The sequence below is a fragment of the Podarcis bocagei genome, assembly GCF_964188305.1.
Source record: "Podarcis bocagei genome assembly, chromosome: 6".
In the NCBI taxonomy this organism is placed as follows: Eukaryota; Metazoa; Chordata; class Lepidosauria; order Squamata; family Lacertidae; genus Podarcis; species Podarcis bocagei.
The window spans coordinates 42,734,737-42,762,718 of NC_138130.1; the positions used below are offsets into that span (position 1 = coordinate 42,734,737).

General features: G+C 37.9%; 1 protein-coding gene across 10 annotated transcripts in view; it reads left to right on the plus strand.

Moving 5' to 3' along the window:
* The window catches only part of CNKSR2 (connector enhancer of kinase suppressor of Ras 2), a 242,220-nt gene that overhangs the window by 171,133 nt on the left and 43,105 nt on the right, over window positions 1-27,982 (plus strand). For 7 of the 10 annotated variants that reach the window (XR_014009533.1, XM_081199417.1, XM_081199416.1 and 4 more), the window contains 7 exons: window positions 5,552-5,698; window positions 16,340-16,473; window positions 17,619-17,830; window positions 20,174-20,263; window positions 22,299-22,513; window positions 26,129-26,177; window positions 26,889-27,061. Coding sequence is in view for 9 of the 10 variants with exons in the window: in XM_081199417.1 (XP_081055543.1) it covers window positions 5,552-5,698; window positions 16,340-16,473; window positions 17,619-17,830; window positions 20,174-20,263; window positions 22,299-22,513; window positions 26,129-26,177; window positions 26,889-27,061 (1,020 nt within the window). In the remaining variant the exon portion in view is untranslated. The remainder of the gene's footprint in view (window positions 1-5,551; window positions 5,699-16,339; window positions 16,474-17,618; window positions 17,831-20,173; window positions 20,264-22,298; window positions 22,514-26,128; window positions 26,178-26,888; window positions 27,062-27,982) is intronic. The other 3 variants (XM_081199413.1, XM_081199415.1, XM_081199418.1) reach the window with 1 other exon arrangement.

Here is a 27,982-nt window from a genome sequence, read left to right on the forward strand (position 1 = left end):
ATCTGTATCATAATCAGAATAGAGAACATTGTATTTTGGCTAAGAATGTGCTTATAACTAAATGAAGGAGTTTGTCAGAAACGAATCCTTGACTGAAGAAAAACTAGAAAATCCTATCAGCAATTCCATGTTCCTTTCTAGACAATTTATTATTAGATATTTCTGATGACACACCTTTTGCTATCTAAAATATACTCAGTCTGTCTTTTCAGAAATAGTCATTTAATTTACTATGCTTTTGTGATAATTTTTATGAAAAGTACTATGTAAAAAACAAATCAGCCATCTTTGGTCAAAAGGTCTACTATGTGTCTGCCACTGCCATTGTTACATTAATACTGTAAAAGGGAAATTTGAATGGCACAGTTCATTGGGAAAAGACTAAGTTCATGTTTGTGTATATGTGTGTATAGATTAAGATTCTTGCACGCCTTTAATCTGTTATGGGCTAAAGATTGGGCAGGCAGTGAAGAGGTACAGGGTCAAGGTTAGGAGTAGAGAAACAAGAAGCCGTAGATGGAAAGCTCTGTAAAATATTGTATAATGCTGGGGTATTATACAAATTCTGAATGCTTGTGTAGAAAAACTTCTCTATCAGCAAGTTTTAAAAGAAGATTTAAATACCCACCAGACACTATGATTTGAGAGAAGCCTTGATTTCTTGGCAACACTTAAGGATTTGGACAACAGGTCAGGTTTTTAAAGAGGCAGACCTTCTAACTGCTATATGGCTCCTTCTCCATCTTTGGCTTGCTCAGTAACATACACTATGTAAATGGGAGCCAAGGAACCATCTTCAAATGCTGGAAGAAGCTGTCAGTGGTCAACTGCAAAAATAGGGTCTAGTTTCCGGTCTTCATATTTTTAACTGAGCCCATGCATGGGTCCTGCAAGATGGTATTTTACTGCTACTTTCTCTGAAGTGGATTCCATAACTTCTAGCTCAGATTTAGCATACTTCTGGGCAAGGGCATAATTTTTAAATGGCTCATTGGCAAGAGTGTTTCCTTTCCCCCCTGCAGAAAGAATAAATCTAGATTAAATAGAAGAAATGTGGGCTGACATTTTGATGCTGAAGATATCATATGGACAGTTCCAAAAAAACATACATGCAGCAGAAACATCAATCATGCAGTAATCACCCATGTGGAACCACCCTTTGACTGACATAGTCATGCAGATCAACAAATGAAGTTAGGTAGTTTTTCAGGGAAAGACTATAGGTCAATTAGAGAACACATATTTGCAATCCAAAATTTCAAGGTTCAATCTCTGGGAATATCAGTTAAAAGGACGTTGCTGGGGCTTAGACTAGATGACCCTCAGAAACCCTTCCAATTTTACAATTCTTTTGTTCTTTTACCTTCCTGCCACTCCCCCCCCCCCATAGTAAGCAGCAGGAAATCCACTGCTGGGAGGTGAGGCATGTGTTCCTATCTCCTTAATGACTGTCCTGCAAATGAGGATTGGAATTTTTATAATTGGATTGGATACAAACCTGTTATTGCATGAATGGAAAGGCTCCTTCCGTTTTCACAGGGAATGAGGATCCAGTGAATTCCACCACTTCCTTCTGCAGCTCTGAGCTTCACTTTGCACACTGTTCTGGAGAGGGCTGAAGAGAGGAGGCAAAAATCACTACCTACTGTCAGTAGAGTTGTGCTGAGCACAAGTCATAATGTAACCCAGCAAAATGTTTAAGCCAATTCAGTCCACTATGGACTTTAAAGAACAAAAGGTTAAAATACATAGCCTTTAGTTAACAGATTCTGGCAGATTTAGCATACTGATTGAGGGCTGCATGCATGGGTATTCCTTGCTCTATGTCATATTAATAACGCTTTCTAAACAATAAGCACTTAAGCATCTAGGAGGTATATGAGGTAACTGAAAAATAGATAACCCTTATTTAGATAATTCCTGTTTACAGCCTTATAATATATGGGCAGGATTCATATAAGAAAGTTAATTTCCCCTGAAACATTAGGATCATGTAGATGCTGAGCCAAAGGATGAAAAGAAAGGCAGGGGGAGCTTGGAAAAACATGAGGGGAAAGGCTTAACTTTTTGTTTCTGCGTTAAAGGAAGCAGTTTGTATAGTTATGCTGTATAATTTCTTTGTAAAATGTTGTAGTAGAAATCAGAAAGGTATGAGCAAAGACTAAGAAGAGAGCCTGAGCAAAGAAATGTGCTTCAAATAAAATGAGAAATCACTGTGAGGTCATAAGAGCACATCATTCGTAGTAGAGAATGGAAAGCCTGGTTATCAGCTAGACACTATTCAAAGTGCAACGTAATAGTATCTTGATGTATTTATTGACTTAAATATTACAGTATTTGGCATCAGGCATATTAACAAACCAACCTGTTTACGTGCTGTTCTGTCACTTTCTTCAAAGAGTACCCACACGAAAGATAGCACAAAGTATAGTGATTTGGTACAACCATCCTTGAGATTGCATGCAAACAACCCTATTTCAGGGAATATGTATATACTCCAGATGATGATTACACATTGAACTATCTTGTACTTACTGCAGTTGCAAAAATAAGATTGAAAGCATGTTGGTTGTGGGTTTGAGTCCCACTTTGGGCAAAAGATTCCTGCTTTGTAGGGGGTTGGACTAAATGACCCTCTGGGTCTCTTCCAACTCAATGATTCTAAGTTATTAAAGCCCATTGAAATCTTTGAAGCCAAGAGAGAAGAAGCTGAAAAGGATTCCCTGTGATCAGGGACAGGGTTCTAGACCCTAGCACTTATTTGCTGGGATGGGGAGCCTTATCCGCCTGAGGGTTACCTGCTCTTATGAGCAAGCTTCTGGGGGCCACATGCCCGTAGCAGGGAGGCGAGAGAGAAAAGGGGATGCAGCAGTAGATATGACTCTTTCTTTTGTATAGTAAGCTACATTTCAAGTACTGTACACAGAAGTGAGAGGTTTTACACATACACATACACACACGCACTATTCAGGCAAAAGTACTAGAGAAAGATGCAGAGCAGGTCTCATGATGGGTGTGGCCTGGGGGCTAAACCAAAGCTCTAGGAGGAACACATTCAGTCTCCTCATCTGAAGTTCTTCATCCCTGCCTTACATGAAGCAGAATACTTTATGCAAAAGAAGCAAATAGTAACCAATTTGTATAATTTAAATATGTGGCATAATTCCTTCTGGACCCCAAATTTGGTTCATATTGTTGCAGTTTTTTTATGGTTTTATTTTTCAGACAGAATACATGCAGTCTGCTTAGTCCCCTGCATAATTCTGTGAATATAGTTAATATAATAGTTCTCATTAAATTATGAAAGAAGAATAATGCAAATTAGTGCAGACTATAAGAAATATTTGTTGAATATCAGTAAGAAAAATGTTGAAGGATCGTCTGAGATGGAGATGCAGTTTCATGTCAGGATATAGTTTTCAATTTATTCTTACAATATACTGTTTAGATTAGGTTCCTAGTACTTTTACCATTATATATCTGCAGTAAATTTATTGCAGCTAAATAATTTTATATAAAATTCACTTTTGATTTGATGCATTTCTACATTGTGTTGGAATGGAAACATCCAGTAATCAGCATTTGTCCATCTTGCTTATATGAATTGTTCAAAGGTATTTGGAGTTTAAGGGACAAGCTTCACTTCTTGTTGCTATGTCATTTGCTAAACAATAACAAAATTGTTCTGTGTACAAGTACACAAGCACACATTCCAGTCACCACGGGGATCCTACAGAATGTGGTGTCCTTGTGATGAATGATCCTTGCCATGGCGATAATAATTGCTATATTGATTTCCGCCATCACATTGAATTTCCATGCCTCTGCTTTCATTTTTCTGGCCACTGACTGTGGGTGTCTAGAAGTTATTTCATCTTCATTGTGATAGACACACAAATGTGTTGGAGAAGGGAGGAACATTCACAGACTGGTCTGCTACACATTCAAAATTTCTCCCATTTTGGAAAACAAATTAGATGCCTTTTATATACTGCAGTCTATTATTCATTTAACATAATGGTTTAGGAGACATCAACAGCAGCATCTCATTCCCCTAGCCTGATGTCTTTGGATAAAAGTAACAGCTAACAGTTAAGTTGCTCTGTACATATGATAGTACCAACTGTTTAAACCTATTTGTTCATTTTCTAAAGCTAAGGATTTGGTCGCATTTATTAGGAAAAGCCTTCCTAAATGTTTTGTGTCTATTCTCTGTGCACCAATTTTATCACTGAACCAGAAGTGTAGGACGCTTGCTCTTGAAAAATCAAGTATCTTCACCAGAGCTGGAATGTAATTAGACTAACGTAGCAAATTTAGTCACTATGCTACTGGTGTGGAAGGATTGCTATACCTGGTAGATGGTAGGTGACAGATGGGAACTAGCAGAATACAAGCATCTTAGGAGATATGTACTGAAGGAGTCAGAAGAACATCCAGTGTCAGAACTATTAGCTGCTTCAGGTGATAATATAGGCCAGTTAAAAACATTAGTTCTGTCATATGTGCCTAATATGCCATCATGAAGGTAGTGCCATGACTTCTGTAACTGCATTTCCACACTTCAATGCTATATATCCGACACACACCTTGATCTTGAATAATTGACATTTATGTTTGTAGTTACTGATGCTCATTGAAATTTTTGGAGCCATTTAGAATTGTACTGCTAAAGCATGAAGCATTTATAGTATACTTTGGTTTTATGATGCACTCAAAACCAGACTATGGGGTGTTTTTGCTTTTGTTGTCTTACTACTCGTCCATACTTGCACTTGTCCTGTGCGTAGAAAGCACAGGTCTGAGAGGTCTTCTGATCAGTGCATAGGCACTGGTCTATGAATTTTCCCCTTGCTCCCCTCCTTTCCCAGGAAAAACCCGCTCTTTAGGTTGAAATCAGAACAAATGGCAATCCACAGAAAACCCAACTGCCGTTTGCCCCAACTGAGTGCTAAAGAGCAGTATTCCCCAGGGGAAAGCAGTGGAATAAGAGGAAGTCTGGATAAGCCCTTAATTTTTGATCAGTCTGAAAGAACAATTTTTTTATAATTAATTTTATAATGGCACAACACATGAAGTATGGGGGAGAGGGATAGTAGCATGCTTGATTACAGAAAATAATAAAGTATGAAATATGTAGCTAAAATAATGCTAGTATTTTTTAAACTGTAGGGCAGTGTCCTTTAAAGTCCTTTAAATGCATAAGCTTCTTTTATGTTTTGATCTTCCAGTGCTCAACTGTAACTAGTTTCAAACAAATTATTAAAGAATCACATAAAAATTAAAAGAAGCACCCAAACAAGCTTAGCAACAGCAACAGCAGCAGCAGTGTACAGTATTCATTATTTAGGCTTAAATGGCACATAACCTACTTTATTGCATCATGATAATACTGATTTTTAGATGGCATGGTTCAGTGATGTAAACTGTGACAATTTAAAAAAATTAATCTTCTAAAACTTTGTTGATTTTACTAATCTTATTAAAAAGGGAAGATTACACTGTGAATATTGTGCCTCAATTTTATTGTAATAATTTTGCTGGTTACCAGGTGGGGTGGCAGTTGAAAAATTTGGTGAATGCACTACGAGAGGATCCGAGTGGTGTTATCTTAACTTTGAAAAAGCGACCTCAGAGCATGCTTACCTCAGCACCAGCTTTACTGAAAAATATGAGATGGAAGCCCCTTGCTCTGCAGGTAATGATGCTTAATCATAAATCATACACCATCATTTTAGCTATAGATTATCTCAATGCTGCTTTATTGTGCCTCATCTCAGCAGCATATGTGGATTTAGTCTTGTATGCTTTGACAATGGTTTTTGACATGATCTTTGCACATTTATTCTCTAGAGTTCAGTTAACATTAAATCCCAAGCTTGCAAAATTTAGACAATCTTGTATTCCACAGTTGCATATATTTGCTCTATTTCACAAAACTTTAGATATGCTTTCCACCCTATATATAATGTTTATAGGTTACTATGCAACATTAAACAGGAAACAGTTTGTTACAGTATGAAGTCCTGATTCAATAAAAATAAAAAATGGAATAGACTGTGATTTAACCACATTGTTAAATCCTACATTCTCCATCTCTAGACTCCCACCCCACCAGTTCAAGTGTATATAAGCAAGAGACACACCTACAGAGTAGATGAAGAAAGTGGTAGAGCCCTGATTCATTGTTGATGGGAAAGAAACAGTGGATAGTTTCCATGCCAGGAGCCTCAAGGTCTTCCTTCCTCTACTCATAATTAGACACAGAGCAAGGGGGTAGGGGTGAGGAGTGTGTGGCAAAAGAACCTGAGTTGGAACTCAGTAAAGAGCAGCCAAAGTAAGAAGCTTTTCAAGGTCCTTTGGGCAGTGCAGCCAGGTGGATGTCAATGTAACTCTCACAGATGTGGAAATGTAATTTCTGCCTTGGTTAGGTTTCTTTTACTTTCCAGGCAAGTAAATAACAATTAATATTCTTCACATATTGGTTTCAGCCCCAGACAGGCTTGTACCTCCCTTTGTCTATTCTTCTGACAAAGGTGGGTATACTTAATGAATGCCATTGCTGTGAATGTTACTGAATGCCCTGCCTGCCTGCCTCTACTGCTGTGCTCTGATTTGTTAAGGAAGACTGGAATCATGTAATAGAATAGGAATGATGGCAATAAAGGAAAGTAAAAATATATAAAGGAAAGGGAAATAAAAATAATTCTTCATATCAAACCATAAACCATCATAGATTGCTGTTTGGTTGCCTGCTAAACATATTGTCAGTATATCATAGGAGTGACTTAGAACATAAAATATGATTAGAATTTGACAAACACTGTCTTAAGCTTTCAGTACACCTTAGTTGAATATAGTATTTTGCTGACCTGCTTTTTAACTGATTCTTTTTTCTTATTTTAAGTTAAACCCTAACTCTGTATTTTTGTTTCATTGTAAAAAAAATTGTTATGATAAACTGGACTTCTATACAATTTAATTAACAGTTGAAGATATAAAGGCTTGTTGCTTTTTCTAAACTAAAATATTGATCTTTTGATTAATATGTCACTTAAAATATGTATCTTGAAAACCCTTTCCTTTCTAAATGACACTAAGGAACACTGTTTTCCTTCTTGGGTATATTCCAGAATAGTTACAGTGTTCCTGTTTAAAACAAAAAGCAAGACGTGGAAGAACACTAAAATAGCCTTTAAAATGTGTTTTATAAATGTATCTTTATTAATATAGATGTAGGCATAAAGCTAAAACTATAGAATTCATTTTGCAGGATGGGGGTGGGATCACAGTCTCAATAATTGTAAAACATAAATCTTACATGACTAACAAAAGTCTGTTTGCTGATCGTGATAGTTCAAAATTTGATAGATCTAAGATGTTATTCAAATCTGAAAATGCAAGTTCAATTGGAATTCCTATTTTATAGCTTTGTAAAATATTTGTTCTCATTTTTATGTTCTGATCTGATCTTTTATCCAAAAGAGGTTCTTTACTTTCAGTGAGCTCCTATATGTACAAGTTAGAACATTAGTAAAGAAAACTGATGGGAAATTAACAAAACCCTCTGTGTAAACATGGAATTTTTAACTGTATAATATACGTCAGTAGCTTTTAGTCTTACTTTTCATGAAAGGTTAGCAACTTGCCTTCTTAAGACTGATACACTGTTATTTCAGTAAATATGCCCTTGCATATTTATGCTTACACCTTGTACCTTTGCATTAATGTAATGTGTAATATTATAGCATGATTTATTAAATATGTTCCTTAAGTAAAAAGTATGTTTATTTTGCAAGATACGGTTTGCATAATGAAAAGTTGAATATGCATTACACTTTTGAAACACATAGGACAAATGCTTGTTCCAAATGATCTGGAGAACATTCCTACACTTTCAGATAAGCATAACTTTATACTAACGGGGTGCCATTTCCATAGTCATTTTGCAGCCATCTTTGTAAATGGGCTGCATTTGAATAGTTGAGAGATATTCTCACAAGTTCACAGAATGGGTCTGCTTCCCCATTTGTAAAACACAAGTATGGTTCTATGACCAGGAACAACTTTTAAAATACCACCAAGAGGGAGATGATGTTCTTTAGCAGATTGCATTGCAAATCCTCATGCTCTGGACATTAGATAAGGCAGCTTTTGAAAACTTTTTGTGGGTGTGGGGAGAAGAGAGACACCTGGCTAAAGCAGCCAGATACAGAGGACATTTCTCAAAATACCAAAGCCCCCCTCTCCCATGCACCAGCCTGATAATCATTTAAAATTAGTAATGATTTTAAAGTTGTTTTACCAGTACCAAACAATTTGACTATAAGCAGAATTTACTCGAACATGTCATTCCCAAACTTTTGAATGTGGGGATTCCCACAAGAACACAAACTTATTTTGCATTGTTTTCAGTGCATTCTAAGGGATAGTGAAATGGTGCTTAATTTATCAAGATAAGATAATATAGGTAATATAGTATGTCAATTATATCAAAAACTGTGACTCACCTAGTGATTTGCTGTTCTATTATAGCATTCTGCTTTTAATCACTTTTAATGAGTGAAGTAAATAAATTTTACTGTTTATTCTACCCAACAGTCATTTATGCGGAATGTGGAAATTCAGTTTTGGGATTTATTATTCAGATTATGGCTGTGATCCTTTTCAGAAGGTAAATCCCATTAAAGATAGTGGGACTTCCTTCTGAGTAGACGTACATAACAGCACCATAACTGTGACTAGTCTTTGATTTCATTCCAGCATGCTATTAGTGGTTAGACACAGAAAGTACTATGGTCTCAAAGCAATCCTAAACATAATTAATTGGAATTTGTTTTTTTTTAATCAGTGGGACTTGCAAGTAAATATAGTTATATTTGGACTGTAAATTAGTAGCCAAAGATTTTTTTTTGAACCATCCAGAGTATTATCGTTATATTACTGTTCCTTAGTGTTTTGCTGATGTACGGTATGTTCTTAAATTGTCTTTCAAGTTTAAAATATTCATTGCAATCCTAATACGTTTTGCAAAATTTGCAAAGTGAAATTTCAGGATTTATACATGATTTTTAGATTCCCCCCCCCCATGTTCCTTAGAGGGATCATAATTTGACCGTACCCTTTGTATTGTTTTGGTAATCATAACTTCTATATAGTTTTTATTTAACAGAGCATTGAAATAAGCATATTATTTTTCCTCAAAGCTATTGGCTTAAAAAAATATGTTTCTTTCATTTCCAGGTTTTAAATATATTTTTTATCACCCTCTTTTTCTGATATTTGTTTCATTTCCCAATCTTGTTATTTCTCTTTTTGGAAGGAGTGGGGACGGAATGATGTTCTCTTTTGGTAGTTTCCAATAATGTAAATGATGCCACACAAAGCTAAGTACTAGTAAACTTTAATCAAAGATGGGTTTGCTGCTGGGGAACCTACTCTTCTGCCTTCTGGAAAATACTCCTTTTAAAAAGTGCTTTGGACTTATTTAGTAATCTATATAATGCTGTTTCAACAGACAAGCCTGAAAAAATATATAAGATCCCTGAATATGAATTCTGTGTATAAGGTTTCCATTTATGTAAGTCAACATTGGTGTAGTTCTAAATAGACAAATATATTTCTCAATGTTTATCCATAATTATCCCTTTGATTCTAACCTATAATTTGTCCCTATAGTCATACAACATTTCATGTTTAGAAGTTTTAAAATTATTCTATGACTGTCATGTTCTGCTGAGGTTCTGCTGTTAATTCAACATGAGCAATCTGATACCTTAAATGATTTTTGCTAAATGAAATGTTTCTCTGCTGTGCTATTTTCCTTGAAGAAATACAATCTTTATCATTAAAGGGTCACACATTCTGTATATTTTTTGTTGTTACTCCCATTTGATTTTTGCTAGTTAATAAATATTTTTTAAGCACAGAAACTTTCTTGTCTGATGGACAGGACAGTCCTATGATCTCACTGTTCCTCATAGCCACTGCACAAGGCTATCACCACGGCTAAAGTTGTGCTCAATTAGCACAGCCAATGGCCATATAAACAAAAGGAAAGTTTCCTTTACTGGGGGTTGCAGGAACTATGAAGCAGGCAAGGAGACCACTTGGGTGCAAGTGGTGGAAAACCACATGTGAATCTGAACAAACACAAATAAGAATTTATTATCAAGCCTATGGTGGTGGCATCTCCTTCTCTATTACCCAACTGAGGAGTTCCATCCATTGGTTCAGGAGCTTACCTGGTTCATTAAAGCAATACGAGGCTACCTAGGATCTAGTCTTCTTTTGCTGGATGGTTTTGAATTGTTGAAACCAAAGGATATGGAGAAGTATTTAGATAAGTAGGCCTAAAGCATAACCACATATTCCTTGCTCTTCTTGGCCTGTAACATCTAGCAGAAAGAAATTGGCTAAGTCCAGGAGGTAGTGAATGCCTCTTTGTGGAATGTGGAGATGGGAGTGGGTGTGGGTGTGGGGTTTCACCAGAACTGAATGCCATGGTTCTGTAACATGTTCCTTGGACACAAAATTGTAACAACTATAACAAGTCCAGTGACCAAGATGTTTGCCTGGACCTGAACAGTGGTAACTGCATAACAGTTTTTGATGAGGACTGGTTTTGGTAATAATTTTTTTTGCCAGCATATTGGATGACATCTGCAAAGCAGGGTTGACCCTTATCCATACTGGCTTATTACAGCTAGCTGTAGGGAGTTGACTGGGTGAGTCCAGCAAGTGACTAATACTTCACTGGAGCATGGCAGGTGCCACCTGCCTTGAAGAAGGTGGTGGTGTACTCCTTACTTACCTGGACTAAAAAATATTAAAGCAACTATAACCCAGTGTCAAATATCCTTTTTTTGACACCTCTGGGAGTCATCATCATGAGATTTGAGGTGCAGTACCATCAACATGCAGCTCTCTTTTCGATCTGAAATGGGACGCAGGTGGCGCTGTGGTCTAAATCACAGAGCCTAGGGTTTGCCGATCAGAAGGTCGGCGGTTTGAATCCCCGTGACGGGGTGAGCTCCCGTTGCTCAGTCCCTGCTCCTGCCAACCTAGCAGTTCGAAAGCACGTCAAAGTGCACGTAGATAAATAGGTACCACCCCAGCGGGAAGGTAAACAGCATTTCTGTGCGCTGCTCTAGTTTCGCCAGCATGTGGTCATGCTGGCCACATGACCCGGAAACTGTACGCCGGATCCTTCAGCCAGTAAAGTGAGATGAGCACCACAACCCCAGAGTCGTCTGCGACTGGACCTAATGGTCAGGAGTCCCTTTACCTTTTTATTCCATCTGAATCAGGAGAGATAGCTGAGCTATTTGACTAGTAACTGGAGGTGGTGATGGATTGGATGTGAGACAATAAAATGAAGCTGAATCTTGAAAAGGGGTTTCATGTGTGAGTGGTGGGGAGGCAGCCTGATATGGATGGGGTTGCACGCCTCTGGAAGGAGCAGGTTTGCAGCTTGGGGTGTTCCTGGTGCTCAGGTGGCCTTGGTAACTGGAGCCCTTTGGCTGGTTTACCAGCTATGGCCGTTTTGGACAGAGATGACTTGGCCACTGCACTCCATACTCTGGTAACTTCCAAACTGGATTATTGCAATGTGATTTATGTGAGGCTGCCTTTGAAGACAAGTCAGAAATTTCAATTTGTCCAAAATGCAGTGAACAGATTACTGGCTGGGGTTCTGTTTAGATCTTGTGTGACCTCTGTTTTAAAATAGCTGCACTGGTTGCCAATCTGTTTCCAGACCAATTCAAAGTGCTTACATGTTCCCCAGTGCTGCAGTGGGGCAAGACATTCCATTCATTGGTGTTTTGAGTGCTCTGTGTATCTCAGGGAAAGTGAAAGATAAAGGGTGTTGGGGAGTCCTGCTTCATTGTTTGTGCTCCTGCTCCATTCCTTATTCATGCAGGGTGGAGTGACTTCTCCTTGCATCTCTAGTTGTAGCAAGTGTTAGCAGTGCACCCTTCTCACTTTGTTGTAAGTCTTGGCTGTTTGTGCAAAGGGGACTTTTACCACAAAAGTCTCACTGGGTGTCTATAAGTTCAGTGCCCAAGGATGCTCCAGATCTGTAAACATATCACGTGTCAATGTATGTTCATAGAGAGACTTATAAGCCATCCCCCCATTTCCAACAGATTATAATTCAAGGATGCTCTGTTGGACCTTTGATGTGTAATGCTCGTGATTACAAGGAAACTTGAGAAGCTTTAATGTTTGAATGGATTATTTCAAGCTTTTTTCAAGTTAAAATGTTTACATAAACTTTGCAATAAATCAATGTAGTTTCATAATAAATTACACGTGATGCCATTTAACCAGTACCATGAATTAGAAAATTATTTGGTTTATAACTAGCTGAAATATTTGTTGCTTCCACGTGTCTAAGTTGTTTTTATGTGTTTAGTTCATGTGTTTTGCAAACATAACTCAAATTATTGGGTATTTCTATAGCCAAGTTTCCTGCATATTAGGACAGGTCAAACTTTCTTCCTGTGAGTTAGCCAAGGTAACACAGACAAAGGTTATTTCTCACAGTTTAGCAAAGGAATTTGAGCCATGGGCTAATTTGCAGCTACTGGGGGGTGGGCCTTGTCTCCCCAGAATTTCACAGGGCTTCTGCATATCAAATGGCTGGGTAAGATCCAAGAGGAGGGGCATTGGGCCTTCTTAAAGTGCCGGTTGCCCTCAGACTCAGCCTTTCTCCTTTTGGGGCTGAATTTTCCAACTCTCACTGCATCAGTTTTAGAGACTCCCACTGAGGCGTGAGTGGTTGCTGGTTTACAGGGCCAGAAAGGAATTTTACTTTTAACCGCAATGGGCCTTCCATTGAAAGGTTTTCACTTTTCTCTCAGTGGATTGCAGGTATTTGTTAGGTGTCTTCTACAAATCTATTAGTTACAACTTGAGCAGAAATGGCATTGGGTAGGATCTGAACATAAGTGTCTTTAGGAGGTGCACCAGCTCCTGGCCTGAGCATGGGTGGGCTGGGTCTGGTGTCACACATCTCAGGTTACCAGCAGGATTCCAGCTGCAAGTTGTGCACCGTGCTGGGTCAACTTCCAAGGAATTCCCTAGTAGGTGTTCTGGGATGGTGTTTTCAGACCAGAAATCTTACAGGATGACAGACCCTGACCCAGTGCCATGCCAACCCTGCTTACCTCACTGTGGTCAAGAAAAGTTCCAGCCTATTTTCACCCACTCCTGTGTCCTGGTCATTATTCACTCTCTACCTGGCCTAGGGAGGGCCATCACAATGTGCCTGGCATGTAACTGTATCTTCACTGTTATTAAAATAAAAATTGAAAACTTGCTGGCTGCCTTAGGAGATGCAGATAGAGTGAACATGATAGGGAACAAGTCTACTCTGCAGCATTTATTCAAATTCAAATAAAGCAAAACCTGTGAGAAGGAGAACTATGCAAGACATTCAGGTGCCACATATTCACCCAATCAAGGCCCATACCAGAATTTGAAACTATGGGAGACCATGCAATTTTCCTAGCAATTGTTTCTCAGTCTGTATATATTATACAATTGCTGTATTTTAGCAAAAAATTGTATTTGTATATAATTTTGCTCCTGACATTTCAATCCTCCCTTTTTTACACACAGTGGAGTATCTATGTTTTCATCTTACCATGAGTCTTTAGGACTCTTGCTGCTATTAAAAATCTATGTACACCCAGCTGTGTGCTAGCAGCTATGGTGAGGATATGCTATTGTGAAATCTGTGTTTTACTGTTTGAAAACTCCTGGCTGTAATATAAATGCTAGTAGACATGAGCCAGTCTTTCTGCTTGAAGGCTGAGAAACATACCTAAACAGTTGCACATCAACTTCCTCTCAATCACAACCCATGGTGGGGAGAACAAACCATCCTTGAGGGAGATGTGATGCTGCACTGCATAGACAAGGTTGCTGGGTTGCTGTGACAATCAGATTGAGTGTAATGTAGTAATCACTGTATAGTTTCTGATCCAGAAACAGACACACTCATCAGGCAAATTTGTTTTCACTTGTTTTATATCTTGTACAAAAATATACTAGACATAGTTTTTTTAATGTTAATTTTTGAGTGCATTCGGAAATATTTCTACTCAAAAGTAAATTCAGCTAAATTCATTGGGACTCTCTCCCAGGTAAGTGTGCATAGGACTGCAGCCTCTGGATCTTTTTTTTTTAAAAAATGAAAACCACTGAAATCTGAATTACTATTTGTGATTTAATAAATTAAAACTACATGAAATTAGTGCTTCTTAATTGCATGACTGAAATTTTACAAAATCTGAACTATAAAGTGTGTAACATGTCATGCCATTTTCTAGGAATGCCTGGGAAGGTTAAAAATTGAGAAGGTTATATTACTCAGAAAATTGTACTCTACAAAATGGAACACCTTGTTGGAATTCACCTGTTCATGCAACATTGAGCTCATATTTACAACGTCAGCTACTCGTTTTGTTTCCATCTTGAATATTGCCTTAATAACAAAAATAACTCAGTTATTTAAATTAATAGTTAAGTGCATCTGAAGAATAAGATGGCAGTAACCATGAAAAGAACCATCTGATTGAAATTGGCTTGTTTGTTAATGTGAACCTTTTGAAGAACGTATAACTTGAACATACTTTGGAATTCCATATGTTGGCAAATGGTGCTCAGGCAGCTTCTTGTCAGATAACAATCTTTATTTCATTAGTGCATCACTACTTTGGAATGTTCATATCTTGATTTAGAAGCAGTGGCAACTGAGGAACCCCCTGCCTTGCAAACACTGAAACTAACTTGATAATTTCTGTTATGGAATGTTGAAGCCACCTTTGGCTGTCATAATGAATTGAGCATGGCACATTTCAGTCTACATTTGAATGATAATGGGGGGAGCCTTATTCATGAAGATTCAAAAGGTTGCTAACCAAGATTATTAAAATCTAGAAATCAAATAACATGTGGGTTTTTTCCCTGCTAGCACCTTTGAAGTGATGCTATCAACCTGAACCACAGCAGGACTGCCATTCTGTAATTATTGAAAATGACTTCTGAATGAGAAACAGTATTTATGCTTGCCTCAATTTTTCAGTGGTGATTATCTATTTGCTAATGCTGTGCCTTTCAGTCAAGATTATTGGGATTCAAGAGATGTTTTGCTGCTTATGGTAGACATTTTTCACTCCTGCTCTTAAAATTGAAGCTTTGCTACTCTGTGTATTGTTTTGGATCCAGAATAATGTCTTCTATTTTAGTAGGTACTCCAGACATCTTTCTCCTTAGGCCAGATTTCCAGAATTGAGAGGGAGCTCTTATTTCTCCTTCAGTTTTTGAATCTATGTCCATTTTTAATGTTCATGTTGATGTATATCTATTCCATTTTTGTGTGTGTCTTTTCATCACATTACATCTCACTGTACTACCAAGCATATCTTGCCAGATTTTGCAGACCTCACATTTCAGTCTCTGTACCCCACAAAGGTGTCATGATTAGTATTTACAGTAAAGTCCCAGTTCCCTGTCACAATTTATTCATTTTTCTTCTTACAAAGGATTATCTACTATGCCCTCTATCCCTGAAACCCCAAAATGAAATATTTGTGCCCTGCTATACTGCTATAGGTTAAACACAACGTGATTGCTAGTGTAGATGCTAAGTCCTAAGTTGTGTTTAAATGCATTGGTTACCAGAAAAATCACAAAACAAGTCCATTGTTTGGCAAACATAAAAATGTATCTGCTTACTTTTAATATTCCAGTTAAAATAAAAGCAAATTAACTATCCTGGAAATTAGAGTTATTACATGCTATGACAACTAGAAGTGGGTGGACACCCCCCCCCAAGCAAGTACTATAGCTAAACAAGGACATAGGGTTTAAAATGTGGTGTTAACTGAAAAAGTGTGTTTTAAGGAACACCCCTTGGTAAAAACATTGAAGAACATTGTTTATATGACTTCTGTGAAGCTAGGGACCAAAACATGTAACATTGGGAATATATTCAGAAAGAGATATTTCAGCTCTGTCTGTGTGATGCAATTTATATTAAACTCTAGGAAAATGATTTGTCTATGTTGTAGCTTAGGAAATTTGCAATATGTAGGCACCTAGTAGTTGGGGAAAGGGGTGGATTGAAACAATCCTTGTAATGTCACCAGTATATATTCCCTGGATGACATGGAATACTTTTATCCATGCAACTCACAAAGAGGTCAGCTATGCAAACATTGCATTTTCTGGTGCATAAACATTTAGATTTACTGTGATAATAAAAACATGAAAGTGATTCAGTGATAATCACGTATGCATTTAATTCTTTATATTTTGTTTTAACCAGCCTCTTGTACCTAGAAGTCCTACAAGCAGTGTGGCAACACCATCCAGTACTATAAGCACACCGACCAAGAGAGACAGTTCAGCACTTCAGGACCTCTACATACCTCCTCCTCCAGCAGAGCCTTATATTCCCAGGTGAATTGTCATTGTCGAACTTCCTGATAATTTTGAAATTGCTCTCATAACAAAGTGAAACTACATCCTTTTTTGGGAACCGGGGGGGGGGGGGAGGTGTGAAATTGCAAACTTCTGCTACCAGATTGCAAACTTGGCAATATAAAGAGGAGATCCACAAACCAAGATCCATAAACCAACTGTCACCCATCCATAGACATGGCAGTCTGTGTGTGATTCATATAGCCTTTACAGGAAAAGTTACTGAAGAAGAAATTTCACCCATTTTCAGTGACACTGTTTCCTGTCCTTGCAGTTTTGAGGGGGAGGCGAACCATACAGAAAATGGAGTTTCAGAGACTCAAAGGAGTATAGCAATATTTCCTTGGTACTGGATACTCAAATTGTTCATGTTAGTTTTGAATAGATTTCTCATATAGTTCAGAATTCTGCCACTTCATTTTGTACAAATTATAGCAGCTATTGCCAGTGGCGTAGCGTGGGTTGTCAGCACCCGGGGCAAGGCAAGTAATTTGCGCCCCCTAACCCGTGGATTTGCGCCCCCTAACCCTAACCCCCAGATGTTGCGCCCGGTGCGCCCGGCCCCCCCTGCACCCCCCACGCTACGCCACTGGCTATTGCAGGCCAAGGTGCTAGGCCTCTTCTGTCTCTGACCCTCCAAGTAAAATAAAGGACACCATAGACTGGCTTTTTGGATGGAAACAGGCCACAACTTTTTGAATACAGATGAAAAAGGTTTGGCTTAGGCTTGAGGCTTAGGCATTACTTCTGGCCCATCTGCCAGAAGTGACGCCAGGTCAATTCGGCCACGGCGGTTCCTAAGTCTTACATCAAATAGGGGGAGCCCCACAGGAATCACTGTCTGGAGGAGTGCTATCAGTCCTGGCCCCCAATTGGACATCATCATCATAATAATAAGGACATAAACAACTCCCCCCGGATCCCTTTAACAGCATGCCCTAGCATTAAAGGGGCAAGTGGAGACTACAACCGTTCCTCCACCCAAGACTAAGACTGTCCCAATGCTTAACTAAGTTGTGACAATTGCCATGAGGTAGGCAAAACCACCGTTATGCACAGTGCTACTTACTTTCCTCCTTCATGTGGCTATCAGAATGCATCCAAATTTATTTTTCCCCTCAAAGGGATGAAAAGGGGAATCTTCCATGTGATGATATCGGAAGACACTTAGTGGGAAAACCAGTGCACAAGGGATCTGAATCTCCAAATTCCTTTCTGGACCAAGAATACCGAAAGCGTTTTAATGTGGTTGAAGAAGATGCTGTTTTATACTGTTATGAATATGAAAAGGGAAGAACAAGTAGCTCTGGAAGGAGAGAGAGCACTCCAACCTATGGTACGGTACTCCCTTATAATGAAAACATAATCCTTCATGGCTCTTATATAGTTTTGTCCTGGAACATACATTTGTTTGTATCCATTAGAGTTCATGCACCACATATTTCTTCTCACATTATGCTGTGCTTTACTGCATTGTGTATTACATCCAGCCCTGGCTTTCACAAGACAGTTATTCAACCCCTCCTGAAATAGCCAAGAGCCAGCACAGTCATTTGGCCTTAACAGTCAATACAAGGCTCATGCTATGAGCCTCAACCTGCTTTGCAGATCAGCTTCTTCACCTCCTCTTTTCACCTTCTCTGATTCTTCTCCCAATCCCTTCTGTTCCACACATACACATGCCCACTTTTCTATTTGATTATGGTTTTTGGTCCTCTTGATTATTTTGTACAGAGTGTTTTTTTTGTACTTGTTCATAATTTTCATGCAAATACCATGTACGCAAAGGCCTCTCTCCTGGGTTTACATGGTGCTCTTCAGACTGCATTCGCATCAGTATTCACCCCTGAACTTCACTAACTGCTTCAGAACATGGAGGTTCATTTGCTGCTTCACTGACTAATAGTCATTGGTAAAATACTGTTTCAGTGTATTTGCGGCTTTTTAAAGACACCTGTGCTAGTACTGTGTCTGTGCTAATTAACTTCATAGCTAATTCTGCACTATGCAAATAATTAATGATAAATGCTGATTTATTTTAGTCCTGAACTTCCACAGATGGTGAATCTTTTTGCTGTTATCTCTTCATTGTGTTTATTGTTTTATAAAGCTTTATAAACCTTTTCCCTCTTCTTCTGCCTGCTCCTCTCCCCTCTCTGGCTGTCAGATTCTTAACTTGCTGTTTATGAGCCTACCATAGATTTAAAACCATTGTTTAAGGTTTCACTGTGTAATATTAAAGTCTAACTTGTGTGGACAATTTTCTTGGCTGAAAATGTCATGCTACATAAATCCTGAATCTGTCTGAAAAGTGTTTGAGCCTTGGTTTAGCTCTATAAATTACCCTTTCAGACGTCTCTTCTTTCCTTGAATGATACTATTTTATCTATATAGCTGTTATTTAAGTAAAAGCTTTGTTTCATTGTTTTTTTCCATTTTCAGTGCACCACAATTTAAGCCAATTTAAGCTTCAATTCTGAAATGGCAAAACTGAAAGCAAAATCACTTTTTAATTCACTTGACTTTTAAATGTGACTCCTTTAAGTCTAGAGCACAGATAATTAGATTGAAGGAATACTACATTATCTGATAATCTGTCAGTTTTTACCTGGAACACACATAAAGAATTGTGGCAGCTGTTATTTACAGTTTTCACAACAATAAAGCTTATATGGTCCTTTAGCTTTATAAAAAGCTGGAAGTCTTTTCTTATTTGCATAGAAAGTTTTGTATTAATTTTAAATCCAGATACAAATTTAAAAATAAAATTGTTGCCAGACTGAAAAGAAAATAAGTTTTGCGGTCATATTTATATAACCTAAAATGTACATTACTCTCCCATCTTATTCCTGATTACTTTAAATCTTGGCTATCTCTTTGCCTTCCACTTGCATCTTAGAAGGTCAGCCCTGCTTCTCTCAAATTGTTGCCTGTTGTAGCCATGGCATCATCAGTTCTATAAACTTATGTTTCCACATGAGGCCTAGGGATAGGCTAATTGATATAAAGAATATCAGCAGTTCTTTTAGAAGACACCATGTTTGCTTAAATAATGGTTCTTGTGCATATAGACCTCACATGGACATAGAGGCTAATACTGTAACCATTGGTATGCAGTCTCCACCATATTGTATGTCTGTCCACAGAATCTCACATACAATTGTTCAGTCTTACAGACTGAATTAGGGCTTTTCGTGTTATAGATACTGTTGGTGATCAATTCTTCAGCCTTTTTAAACATGATATTCCGCAGTAATTTTTCCAGGACATTGGGTTACTCCTACTGCTATTTTGTATCTAATTTATTGCTGGGAAAGACGCAATCTTTTGCTTTCATTGGAGAGCTTACACAGTAAATCCTGCGGATGTATGCATATGGCAAGTTTTATTGAATGCTAAATCATTTTATGATTACCCTAATGTAAGTTATTATAATGTGAAGAGTTAGATCAGGTTAACAATATTTTAGAAGAATTCAGATTGATGGGTCTATTTAGAGGGGAAAACTTTTTTTCTTGTATGCACATAGGAAAATAATTCCAAACCATTAAGTTACAAGAAGCCTACTCATGATAAATTACTTTCGTATCACATGAAGAAAGTGTAAATACATTAATCTAACCTTGTAACTTCGTTACAATTATTTTGAAGTCAAATACTTTTATATATTTTGTTGCAGGCAAGCTAAGACCTATATCTATGCCAGTAGAATATAACTGGGTAGGGGATTATGAAGATCCCACCAAGACAAAAAGAGATAGCAGGAGAGGTAAGTGACCTCAGACACAAATTGTACATTTAATTGTGTTTTAATATACATTTACAGAAATTATTGATTATATTTATAGAAGTTTTTAAAATGTAAATTGTCCTTATTATTCCAGATCATTCTACACAATGCAGGTTATGTGGTTAATGTTTGAAGATTCTTGTTGACGGTTCATTACCAGTGTCACAAATTGGCAGTTAAGAACAAATTGCCAACTTCTTCTCAATTTTATAAGACCATTCATGATACTATTGCAATTTGATTCCCAGAGTGAAGCAGCAGGGAAGTAATTGAAACTCAACCCTAGCTTTTGAGGAATTTCCCCGCACATATTTGAACAACATAATTTAAAATCTTATTATTTCAATGTCAGTGAAATACTCTTGTGAGAATATATGAGATGTTATAGAATTCATCTTGATAATACGTATTCTTCATATTCGTTTGAGTTCAGTGACACATATTCCAGGTAAGCTTGGAGAAGCTTGAAGCCTAAGAGCCCTTGAAGGCAAGGATCATGTCGGCTGCTGGCTGGCCCTGAGTAGAAGGAGGATGCTTAGGTGGGCTGGCAGAAGCCTCCTAATAGAGATGAGAAAGCTGTAGTGGTGCAACGAGGGGAGAAAAGAAGTTGAGGGTGAGATGAGGAGATCAAATCAGATCTACAGCTTCTGTTTACTTCTCTCCTCCTCTAGTTTGCACCTGACTGCATAAAGGCAGTCTGCATTCCCCTGTTTTAGAGACCCTTCTTCTTCCTTTTCTTTTTAAAAAGAATACACAGGTCTGCAAACATTAGGGCTCCCTTGAGTCCTGAATGGTAGCAAATAGATGGAGTGATTACTATAAGGTTCTCTACTAATGCTACTATATTGCAGCTTGCATACAAAAAAAGTATCCTATAGCTTCAAAGTGAGCTATGATTAATTCCCCCTTTTCCTCATAGTTGATGAGAATATAAAGTTATTTTAAAAGTTTGAATGAAAATAAGAAACGTTATTCAAGCAAAGACAGAATATACAGTATAGTTTCTATGATTCTCCAAACATTTTTATTGAATTGTTTGCAGAGCTCGGTTAAGGAATAAAATCAGCTTTCTTTTAACATCACTGTCAGATTCCCATAGTCTATTCTATAGAAACATATTATAGGAAGGTTTGGTCTGAAAAGTCTGTGTTAAAACGAGTAGCAGCATTGGAGGCATGTAATACAGTGGTATCTCTGGTTATGTACTTAATTCGTTCCGGAGGTCCGTTCTTAACCTGAAACTGTTCTTAACCTGAAGCACCACTTTAGCTAATGGGGCCTACCGCTGCTGCCGCATGATTTCTGTTCTCATCCTGAAGCAAAGTTCTTAACCTGAGGTACTATTTCTGGGTTAGCGGAGTCTGTAACCTGAAGCGTATATAACCTGAAGTGTATGTAACCCGAGGTACCACTGTAGTGGAAGGCATAGAAGTTTGTGGTGCACTGGAATACTATCACTCCAAAGTAAAATGCAAGGTTGTGCTGAATTGCTATAGGTGTTTATTGCAATGTAAGATTAACCTTTTCTTTTATGTGGATTTCAGTTATGTGGTAAAATTCTGCATTTTTATGGATAAATAACTAAATAACAGCAGGAAGAGATTATAGAGTGAAGCTAACATATAGCTAACTTTATGTTCTAGCCAAAGCTACAAGTGGATTTCTCCATAGATAATGAGAGTTAGCACGAGCCAATGATGCAATATAAGTGTTTGTGTGAAACAGAAGATAGTTTTCAGAATAGGGTACTCAGTTGCCCTTTGTAGAGGTTCTAAACTACTGAACCCTAATATTGTGTAATATTGTGATAAAATAATAAAACCAATACGTACACTGTGCACCATTATTTACTGGATTTTATGGTATTAAACATAGAATTTCAGCATTATTGTGTCTTTCAGTCCAATGAAAGACAGGTTTGAAGGCAGGTTGTCCTGATTTCAGCAAAATATGTCCTGAACAGCTGGACAATTAAGAACTGGTTTTCAGTCTAACCTTTCCAATTTCTACCTAGAAAATTCATTACTTCGGTATATGAGCAATGAAAAAATAGCTCAAGAGGATTACATGTTTCAAAGAAACAGCAAAAAGGACACAGGCAAAAAATCTAAAAAGAGGGGAGATAAAAGCAACAGTCCTAGTCATTATTCTCTGCTACCTAGTTTACAAATGGATTCATTAAGGCAAGACAGCATGAGCACACCTGGGCCTGAAACATCTTTATATCACGTGAGTAAAATTACAAAATAGTTCACTCTATGTTGATGCTGTTGTTGAGTGACTGACACATCACCATTGGTTGTTTTTTAAATTTTTGGTAAGAAACGAAGCAAAGCCTGGCATTTAAGTGTAATTTGCCCTTCAGTTGTATTGAATGATGAGGATAAGAAGCTGGAGGTCATTGCTATATACACCTTCTTTTTTGCAAATTCAATTAGATAAAAATAGAATTAAAATGTAAATCATGCAGTCATATTCATATGATCCCTGTTGTTTTCATAACTACTGTGGAAAGATTAGAAAATATAGTCACCAATTTTATTTTGAATTGAAAATAATGAATTTAGGTAACCACTCAAAAAAGAACTATTAAAAGACCATTAAAATCCTGCAAAGTGAGGGGAAAGCCAATACTTCCCCACCCCCAGTGCTCTCTTACTCTTTTTTTTTTTTTAGTGAACTAGCAAATGGATTTAAAGACATCCAGTCTTTGTGGGACTTTGTGTTTCTGGCTGTGTCCCAGTTTCTGTTGTCATTGAGTGTTGTCAAAGCAGATGATTCTCCACTGAGCCCAATTTAAAACCAATGACCTGCTTTTATTCCAGCAAACTCATTTTATTGCTTCCCTTGAAGCCTGGGTGACTGAAATAACTTAAAGTATTATAGGAACCCAATTCATGGTACATGTGAATTAATAGAATCCCTAGGGCCTGTGGATATTCTTGTATTTTATTTTCATAGTGAATTGATTCATGTACAGTTGTGGGGAATTTTCTCACATGATAAATTTATTGTCATATACTTAATAATACAGAACAAATCTATGGACTGTCATCAGATTCATCCAGGATGATCCAGGATATATGAACAAAAAATGCATTTCTTTTTGTGACATCTGTTTGCCTATATGCACAAAGCAAAACAATATAAATAGTTTTGCATATCTTAATCTATTGCATCCATTTAAGACATGGATTTCATTTTTTGTTTTGGGATGTGATGGCTGTCTTTCTTGAAGCTTAGTTAAATGTTCTGCAACAAGGAAACAGCTGCTTCATAAAATAATTTGTATTAGTGCTATCTTTAAATAAATAGAAATTATCTTCTTAAATTCTGATTTTCTTATTGATGGTCTAAGCTATTGTAAATTTTCCTGTAAATACAAAATTTGATACAAACAATTTTCGCTATTTTGGTCTTTAAAAGTAATGAAATTAAATAGGAGGTGATCCTTGTTTATTTTCCTGAATTGTACACATCAATCAAACAAGAGTCTGAATCGAAGCACTGAAGCCATTTAGTCACTGAAGAATTTAGACATAATATCAGTATAAAGAAAGGCAAGGGGGACCTATGCAGGAGCACACCTCATTAACAATATATTGGACTGATATTATGTCTAAATTCTGGCAGGCAAGGCCCATGCTGCTATAATTGTTCTGTTTTTAATTATTTTAACTGCTTTTAATTTGTGGGGGTTTGTTTTTTGGGGGGGTTGTTTTTACTGAGGGAGGGGAGGGGAGGAGCCGGAGAGGGCATCAGGGTCCCAATCATAGTGGTTCAGGGGCACATAGCACAGGCAATTAGTGACTGTGCCATGTGCCAGCCCCTCCTCCAACCTGAACAATTGCAGTTGTACTACCAGCCAGCCCTCGAGTCTGCAGCTGCTGTTGCTGAATACCAGGTTAGCCCTAAATAAGAGCTCCCTCACCAATGAGTTGATTATGGATGATGAGGCCGCTCTGTATCACTTTATCACTGGTCTGTGTCACTGAGACCCGGGTGAGTGAGCAGGGTGGAGTTGGTCTCACTCAGCTATGCTCATTTGGGTACTCTCCCTTTCTTGGGCAACGTTCTTGAGCTTATGGTCTTGGAGGGATCTAATTTTCTAGATCCATCTCAGTTGGCAAGAGCATTCTTCTTCTCCCAGACCTTTGATTAATTACAGCCTTTTAACCTGGGTTTTTCTTTCTTTTATTATGTTATGTGTTTTTATATTGTCAGCTGCCCTGTGATCCTCAAGTGAAGGGCAGTATAGAAAATGAATGAATGAATGAATGAATGAATGAATGAATGACTTGAAGGGACAAGGCATAAGCAACTCGGACCTTCAAAGTCCAACATGAAACTGTTGAAATCTGGTGATAATGCTATCGTGAAATTGTCCTATTGAACTATTAGTCTCTAGTCTTCTGAGTTAACATGGCTAGGCAGACATACCCGAATCTTCTCACAGTTGCCATTACTTTCTATTTAGTTAAAGAGGAAAGTTCACAGAGATAATTGTCATCTTCTACTGTATACTTTTGAAGAATTAACAAAGAGGATTGATTAGACTTGGAAGTTGCCGTGTGTGTGTGTGAAGCAGTGTACACATGGGGAATTGTATGCTTTTTCATAATTGGACCAGAAATGCCTTGTTAACTTGTTGATGGAGCATTGGTGCTCCTCTGTCCATGAAGTGAAAGCATCTATTAGAGCAGCAAACACTGAAAGGTCAAAAGAGCTCTTTCTTTAATATTGGGCCAATGCAATCCTTATATTCAGTAAACATGCTTTTGATGTAATGATTTGTCATATTGAACAAAACCAGTAATTGTAGAACTGTTAAAAATGCAGCAAAACAGATTCTAAGTAGGTGTTTTAAGTTCTTAAAACTTGAAGTCCTGATAGATACCAAGGTATTTCCAGCATACCTTGGCTGTCCATCCCACCCCACCCCACTGCTTTCATTGAAAAATGCAATACCTTTGCAATTCCTTTCAGTTGTTACGAGCTCTTTTCCTATAGCCACAGGTATGCTATATTCATAGAGAAAAATACTGAAAAATGCCTATCACAACCATCAGCCAAGGTCTTGACTTTCTGTGCCAGTTATGCTTTCTGAGCTCAACTGTGTCTGTAGGTTTCACAGATAACATTGTTTGGTGGTGACATTGAGCTACTCAGGGAAAGCAGAGGTGGGAATAGGGTTTTGTGTAGCAGATGTTTTCAAGGACAGTCTGAGTGGGTTAATAATGTCGAAACAACAACAAAAAAGGTAATTCATCCCAGTCTATATCAGGTGCCCTATGCCTGAAATTTACCTTATTTATTGCTCTATAAGGCGCACCTGACCATAAGATGCACCTAGTTTTTAGAGAAGGAAAACAAGAAAAAAAATATTCTGAATCAAATGTTGTTGAAGAGGCTTTGCGCAGCTACCCCTGAAGCCAGAACAGCAAGAGGGATTGCTGTGCAGCCTGCATTCGCTCCATAAGACGCACACACATTTCCCCTTACTTTTTAGGAGGGAAAAAGTGCATCTTATAGAGTGAAAAATATGGTACTTTAAAAAGAAATCAATCACACAATTACTAACTGGGCAAATCAAAACTTGCTAATTATTCTGTTTTGATAAATCTGACCCTGGTCAAAACAACCTCCATCTTAATTGTTAGGGAAAAGTAAATTAACTGCAGGGCCAAGTACACTTATCAGCCATTCCATAACGTATTCCATCTGAATAGAGCTTACAGGACACAGTTTAAGAGAACTTCTAGTCTAAGGATTGTGTTGTTGTACATGAAGTATTGTGGTGCGATTGGCACACATTAACTAAACTGTTGTGTGTGTTTTTCTTAGACATTTCAACAATCCTCTCTACAGCATAAGTCTAAAAAGAAGAACAAAGGTAACTATTATGTAAAACAGTTTTTACCTTATAGGTCTCGTGAAAAATTAAACATAATTTTATACTGTGTAAACATTTTTGTCTGCATATAATGTGACAATTCTAAAACAGACACACTCCAATTTTGTAACAGTTAATGCTGCTATGTTCTGCTGGGATAGCTCAGTTGGTAGAGCATGAGTCTTTTAATCTCAGGATCTTGGGTTCAAGCCCCACATTGGGCAAAATATTCCTGCATTGCAGGGGTTGGGCTAGATAACCCTCATGGTCCCATCCAAATGCTACGATTCTATGAAACATCCATAATTTTCTTAGCGCATGTCGCCATTGCCTCCAGTGGTCATTATGACCTTAAGCCAGGGCATCTCCTATGAGAATTGTATGACCTTATCTAGGCCTTAACTCTGTTTTCCTTCTAAGTCAGGCATAGGCAAACTCAGCCCTCCAGATGTTTTGGGACTACAATTCCCATCATCCCTGACCACTGGTCCTGCTAGCTAGGGATGATGGGAGTTGTAGTCCCAAAACATCTGGAGGACCAAGTTTGCCTATGCCTGATCTAAGTAGTAGATTATGCTTTAGTCATAGCTACTTATTAGAATGGATGGAGAGAAGTTCCACCCCAAAAGAAACCACAACAATGCATTCCAGCTCAGGAAAGAAGTATTATATGGGTACATGAATCATCTCTGAAACAACTGTTCTTCTAAGGTCTCGCACCAAGTAAGAGTAAAAGGCGAATTTCTTGTAAAGATCTTGGTCGTGGAGACTGTGAAGGCTGGCTCTGGAAAAAGAAAGATGCCAAGAGTTATTTCTCACAAAAATGGAAGAAATACTGGTTTGTCCTGAAGGATACTTCTCTCTACTGGTATATCAATGAGGAGGTAAGAAACTGATATGTTTGGTGTTCTTCTTGTAGATGGATGTGACTGCACTGAACAATATGGCTACAGTCCAAAAACATGATATATGCATGTGGTGAAGAACCATATATAACTGCCCAAACTTGATTTGGTCATTACATGCGTAGGGTTTTGTTTTTGACTGTCTGTTTGTACTGGAGAGACAAACTACCTTTAATATTGGCTTTTCCCTTCGGCAGTGGAAAAAGTGAAGTTCTGACACTGTGCACAGATCTCTCCTGTCCATGTTTTAAATTAGTGATTCCAAGAGCCATGCTAAATATTGGTAACATAGGTTTTCTTCTTCTTCATTAAAACAAAGATAACCTGGATACACTAAACATTCACCATGCAGAAAAATTATATCAGCAGGTGCTATGGCCCTGATTCAGAAGCCATATAATTTCTTTTGTGAGGGAATTGAGTATTGTTAGTTTGATTGGAATTAGAACTCCACATGGGACAAAACTTAGGATGGAGGAAGATGTCACAAGAAACAGGCAATATAATGATTCCTGGAGGATGCAGAAAAGATGTAAAGAAGGCAGTTGACTGAGAAAGAAGAATCTGATAGAAATGTAGGTGAAAAATGAGGCTTCAGTAAAAGAGCTAAGGAGGTAGAAAATTGAGACAAGAAGGAATTAATGAGAGCTCTGAAGAGCTCTTAGCAGTTAAGATGAGAAGTGAGAAGGAGGGGAGAGTGTTAGGATGTTGATTAAGATACAGGATGACTAACTGAAGTAAGACAAAGTTGGCAGTGACCTAAGGTCCTGAGGAAACTCTGGGTCATGGAGATACGTAGTTGAAAAAAGGAGGAAAATTAGGATCAGGGCAAAAGTATACATAGAACTGGCAAGCACATGTGACTGAGCAGTATGGGCAAAAGGGCTGGGAAAAGGCAAG